General features: G+C 39.3%; 1 protein-coding gene across 1 annotated transcript; it reads right to left on the bottom strand.

Annotated features, from left to right (window-relative positions):
- Positions 1–659: 659 nt before the first annotated feature.
- Positions 660–5,857, bottom strand: LOC121026431 (indoleamine 2,3-dioxygenase 2-like). The gene is made up of 3 exons (XM_040469289.1): positions 5,554–5,857; positions 2,980–3,098; positions 660–692 (listed from the first exon to the last, which is right to left on the bottom strand). Exons 1-3 carry the CDS (start codon positions 5,671–5,673, stop codon positions 674–676), a joined length of 258 nt encoding a protein of 85 aa, XP_040325223.1. The 5' UTR covers positions 5,674–5,857; the 3' UTR covers positions 660–673.
- Between the last annotated feature and the right edge of the window lie 343 nt (positions 5,858–6,200).

Below are 6,200 nucleotides of genomic sequence, written 5' to 3'. Positions count from 1 at the left end.
ATCTTATTGTTTTGGGTGCAATTGCAAATGGGATCAATTCCTTTATTTCTTTTTCTGATGCTTCATTACTGGTGTATAGAAATGCAACATATTTCTGGGGCACCTGTGTGGCATAGTTGGTTGAGCCTCTGATTCTTGATATCAGCTCAGGTCATAATCTCACAGCTGTGAGATCCAGCCCCACATTGGGCTCTGCATTGAATGTGGAGCTTGCTTGGGATTCTCTCTCTCCCCTCCCCTCCCCCACATGCTCTGTCTCACAATAAATAAACATTAAAAAAAAAAAAAGAAAAGAACTGCAGTGATTTCTGTATGCTGACTTTATGTCCTGCAACTTTGCTGAATTCATGTATTCATTCTAGCAATTTTTTGGTGGAGTCTGGGTTTTCTTAAAAGAATATCATATCATCTATAAATAGTGAAAGTTTGATTTCTTCATTGCCAATTTGGATGCCTTTTATTTCTTTTTGTTGTCTGATTGCTGAGGCTAAGACTTCTAGTACTATGTTCAGTGGTGAGAGTGAAATATCCCTGTCTTGTTCTTTTTGTTCTTTTTCAGGCATTTTTAGATAGTTTATATACTATATACAAAATTTGATGTGCTTTCCTTTTCGTTTATTTGTAAGCTTTTAGTTAGCATGGATTCTAAAGTTAGTGAACGATTTCTGAGAACTTACCTGATTTCCAGGGGTCTAGTCAAATTTCAGTATCAATAACCACAAAGAGAAAAAGGAAATAAAAGAACAAATCAGTTTCTAAACTGGTATGCATTTTGAGAGGACATAGACACAGGCACATACATTTGTGTCCAAATGCACATGCACACACACACATCCATGCTCACTTTGTATGTCACAGGTCGTGACTACACTGTGGGTCTGAAGGAGAGCAGAATTGCTCCACCCCAAATGCACTGCTTTGGCACACTGATTATTTGAACTAATGTTATGTAAGAAAGAGCTGGCACAAGAAGGACATTCTGACTTCCTTCGTTCCCCTGAAAGCAGGAAATAAATCTGGTATGTGACAGGTACCCAACCTGTACAAGGAAAATTAACCCGAGAGGGAATTTAGGGCCAAGAAGCCTGTGTAAATACACCTTCACTAATTTGCTAACCCTAAGCCCAAACCCCTATGTCTTGTCAATTCTTCCCAAATGTATTGTTTTCTTGTCTAAAGGCATAAAATCTTCCTGTTTTGGTCACTTGTCTGAGTCTCATATTTTATGGGCTCTCATAGGTAAAATAATTAATTTCATTTTTCTTCTATTGATCTGTCTTATGTCAATGTAATTATCAGACCAGGCAAAGAACCTAGAAGGGAAGAAAGGAAAAATTTTCCTTCCCTGAAAGTCACTGTGTGACAAGGAGTAAGCTAAATCTCCACTCACACAGGAGCCCAAGAATATTTAGTCTGTGGCCACCATGATAAATTATCTTATTCCTTTTATATATTTGTCATTGCCACAAACCCGTATTTCTGTTATAACTATTATACTCTTACTTACCTTTAGCATCAGATCAAGTTTCATTTCCTCACCAAGCTGTTTCCTGATTTTTAAAGCCTGCATTGCTATAATTGCTTTGAAATGCTTAAGGGCTATTGCTTATGTCCCTCTTTGACATTTGTCTTGTTCTTTAACCATGTTGGTGCCCTTTGCTTCCATGTCTTCCATTTCTCTACAGCACTTAGCTCTATGGAAGGCATATTAAAAGACTCCAAACTTAATCACCAAGAAAGCTAACTACTGAGCCCCAGACTGTGTCTGCCTCTCTGGGATGCATCCCTGCTCACTCACTCACTGGGCAACTAGCCCCTTGTTGTATTTTTGACTTAACCATTCCAGTCCAGACATTTTTTTTTCCCTTCAACCTTTCCTGTTTCTCTCTTTCTCTTCAAACCAGAAATCCTGCTGACTCAACATTCAATGCCTTGACCAGAATTATTTCTGCACATATATTTATTATTTCTTTCTGTCAAAACTCTGAGTCAGATTCAGCAGCTTTTCATGAGAATACTGGTCACTAATTTTGTTATGAAAGAACTGGTCAAAGATCACAATTAATAATTATGGAAAATGGATCCTCCCAGGCCTCAGGCTTCCTTAGAAAGATGAGATGGCCTCCCTTCTTCCAAGAAGCACATAAATTAGTCCCAAAATCTATAATGTTATATTAAGTGTTTAATCATCTAGAACAGATTCCCATCATCTCCTCTGGCATTCTTGTGGTACCTACAACCCTCAAGCTGAGGAAGTTCTTCCTCACATCTAACCTAAATGTCCCTTTAGTTATTTTATTAAGTTACAAAAGTACTATTTCTTGTACTTACAGACTGAAATAAATTTGGTTGTGATAATAAAGTTCAAAGGGAAATTTAACAATTCACCTTTTCCACCCATTCTGATTAATTATTGTTTGTTAAAAACTCACACTATTTTTTCTTTAGACCAATACTTATCTACATTCCCAGCCCAACTTTCCAAGGATTGATGCCAGCTAGGTAGAAGAGATAGCATTATTAATCAAATTCTCAATCTAACTTTCTAGAGCCCTACTCTTAATTCACCTATAATCATAATCATAATCACAATCATTTATGGTCATTATATCAGGATGATTTATTGAAGTCACTGGCCCTAATTTGACATGAATGGAAGGCATGTTGTGGAATGGAAATTTGATGAGAGAGAATGAATGAAGCCTAATTATGCAGGAGCTTGAAGGCCAAGTTAAGAAATTCAGATTGGATGTGGAAGAAAACAAGAAAAAGTAGCCTGCTCCAATGTATTCAGAGTGGATTGAGAAGAAATTTCCAGGACGTGTAAATTTTGAACTTGAACACAAGTTCTTTGGAACCATAAAGCAGACACTAAATATGAATATCTAGAATCACACATAGCTGAAAATGCCAGGCCTTTACTGTAAGGAGAGGAAGTTTCCATCAATTCACATCCAAAGCACTCACTCCCTGTCTTACCTTTCAGGATCCCTAGTGGTCCAGTTTGTCAGCACCAAGTCTGCATGGACCAGGATAGGAGGGATGCCCAAGTTCCTGGAGACTTCAACAAAGGGAAGGGCAAGATTTCTTGGCAGAACCTTTTAGATATAAATACAGGAAATTAGCATACACCAGAAAAAATGCAGCAAGGGAAGTAATCATGATTGCCCTTTACTCCAGTAATCCTGTGGTAGAGAAATGACCTGGGCATAAAATTGGAATTATCTGAGTGACCCACATACACACACCTCACTCTCATATTTTTTTCCCTTAACATTTTAGTGGATATAATGTGTATGAGTACAATCTGAAATATATATGAAAATTACAAAACTGGAACACATACGTATACATAGTGTATAAAATACTCTCTGAAAACTGACTCTGCAAAGAAGGGCATCACCAATGTTTAAACATAAACTGGGGGCTGAGTTGATGAGCAGTGGGAAAAATATCTCTAACTCTTTATATATCTACTTATCTATTGACAGAGATATCTACATAAATATGTATGTGTGTATTTGTTTGTATAAAACTACATATATACATACATGTGTATGTATACACACATATACGTGTGTGTTTATGTTTCAATCAGGAACAGGAATGGGGAGGACAGAACACTTCATCCTGTGTGGCAGCCAACTCTGTTCATCACTTCATAAGTCAAACCCAATAACAACTTTAAGACGGTCCCTATTTAACTCCTAAGTTATTGGAGGAACACTCCAAAGAGACATATCTGCCCACAAGTCCAGAAAAACTACTCAGATCTGTGGGAGATGGGGGGGCGGGGGGGGGCGGGGGTTCTCTATCCGTAGACAAAGTTAAATTGGTTTTGATCCAAAATAACATTCTTATGCTCCCTATCTCCCACTTGCATTTCTATTTCCCCCTAGGATAAAAGTATCTATTAAAGAAGTCTTGCTTCTGCTTTTGCTTTCCTTAGATTTTTAGACTTGGGACAGAACTGTTTTTCAGGTAAGAAACAAAAAGAACTATAGAGTTTTAAAATTCAAACTTAAGTTTAGTTTCCCTGAGTCAGGGGTTGAGCAGGGCAATGCAAAAGTGAGGTGTCTATTTAGGTAAAGACTTAGAAGAGGAGATGTAGAGAAAGTTGGAGATGATCCCAGGCCATGGACAGGGGAATACCTGGTAACCTGGAAGTAGATGGACACTCCATGAAACTGAAGGCTTCCTCCCCTGTCACCCTTTCTCTACCCCTTCCCCATATCTGGGATTACGGTTTGGAGAACACAAGGGGGAGGGAGGCCCAGCGAGACATTTTTTAGTGTGCCTAGATTTCAAAGTTTTTATATCAGATGTACATTTTTTTTTTTAATGAGATGTACTGACATTTAAGAACTCTGAAGCACATCTATATCTTCTTCTTCTCTCCTTTCTCATGTTCCCTTCCTTTTGTCACAGGGGGGTTTCCTCTGTTTACTTGAAAGAAAACAGGCAGTCTTCACCAAGCAAACAAAATAGGCCTGGGCTGCTCAGTGAACCACGGAGTACTGGAACAAGTAACTCTGATTCCTGGAAAAGGGACACTTAAACAAAATGAAAGGGAGTGGTGTTTTTTTTACTGCTGTTAATGGAACTCAGAGATTTCATGTCTCCAGGTTTAGGTTTTTGGTTTTTTGGTTTTTTAAAATGTTTATTTATTTATTTTTGAGAGAGTAAGAGAGAGAGAGAGAGAGGGAGAGAGAGAGAGATGCAGGGGAGGGGCAGAGAGAGAGAGAGAGAGGATCTGAAGCAGGCTCTGTGTGGACAGCAGAGAGCCCGATGCAGGGCTCGAACTCATGAACTACGAGATCATGACCTGAGCTGAAACCAAGAGTCAGATGCTCAACTGACTGAGCCACCTGGGCACCCTCCAGGTTCAGGCTGAAACTATAAAAGGTTAAGTAAAGATTTAGAAGAGATTTAAATGAATTATTAAGAGATCAATAATCAGTAGAAAGAGCAGAGTATTAAAAAATTAAAATTAATCTTGTTAATGTCAGTGGGTGCCTTTTAGGGAAAGAAGGTTACATTAGTGAATCAGAAGGTCTAAGCATGGCCTTGCATTTTACACTAACTTGCTATCTGACTCTGGAGAAGGATTTTTGTCTTCTGTAGTCCTCAGCTGTCTGTAAAATGGGCACAGTGGAGTTCTGTTTACTTTATGGGATTGAGAAAATCAGGAGATAATATATGTGCATAGGAATACAGAATGCTGCAAGTGTAAGCTATTATTAAATTTCTTTTTTTAATGAGATCTCAGTTCTTGCCTTCATATGCAACTTGTTAAACATTCTTGCCAGAAAAAAAAAAAAAAAAGATGTGAAAGCTAATGAATGGCTACAACTTCTAAAGAAAATTAGCTTCTTAGGGAAAAAAAATTCTCTCATGTAAGTGGGCCATTTGTCCTTCCTTCAACTGACAGCCAAAGAAAAGAACAAGAAAGGACCTATTTTCCAGGAAACAGAGTGGGGCCAAGCAGTGAGTGTACTTCAGGAGCAGCAGGCTTGCCAGATGACAAGACAGGCATGTGTTTTGTCCCCTTACCTCTTTGGGCTGCGTCTCTCCTTTCTGCCAGACATATCCCATGGTAATAAAGCTCAGAACCAAGTGGGCCAGGCGCTGTTCCCGGTAACTCTGGAGGAACTGGCAGGTCAGGAGGGGCATCTGTTCAAGAGAATATCCAGAGATTATCAGTTGCACGGTGAGGATGAGCACAGGGGTTCTTCGATGTGAAGGGTTCTATGTGTATAAGGAGCAGGTTATATTTTAGTGAAGGAACTAAGAGCCTCCATGCACACCCCATTTCCCCCAATCTTAGGACACTGCAGTATCTGAGGCATTTCAGGGGACCTTGCTCAGGAACTACCTAACCACTCCATCCAAACTCCTAAATTGAGCCCATGGTTGCGCCCAGACGCTAGTCACCTTCACTGAACTGACAGAGTGTGTAGTGTTCTAGAATAATTAATTTACAAGACTGAGATCACCTATTTCATGGAGTCTATCGTGGCAACTTTTACAGTCCTACGTATCAAGGCACCTCTGTTTCCTTGGTATCATTTAACCCTGGTAACAAGCCTGCACTGTGAGTGTTACTTTCTCTGTTTAATTCCGAAGTAAAAGGAGAAACAGTGCAATTAGGAGTTTGACCAAATCCCTAGGGGGTGTTGGCTGAGCTGGGCCAAAGAGTT

This window comes from Herpailurus yagouaroundi, unplaced genomic scaffold, assembly GCF_014898765.1.
Source record: "Herpailurus yagouaroundi ecotype Mexico unplaced genomic scaffold, PumYag 98767, whole genome shotgun sequence".
Taxonomy (NCBI): domain Eukaryota; kingdom Metazoa; phylum Chordata; class Mammalia; order Carnivora; family Felidae; genus Herpailurus; species Herpailurus yagouaroundi.
This window is presented reverse-complemented; position numbering and strand designations above follow the sequence as displayed.

Bases quoted from the DNA above. Each gene is read 5' to 3' on its own strand.
- LOC121026431 (XM_040469289.1), bottom strand. From the start codon at position 5,673: ATGCCCCTCCTGACCTGCCAGTTCCTCCAGAGTTACCGGGAACAGCGC. The intron at 3,099-5,553 runs GTAAGGGGACAA...TATATCTAAAAG, and splicing joins GAGAGACGCAGCCCAAAGAG to GTTCTGCCAAGAAATCTTGC.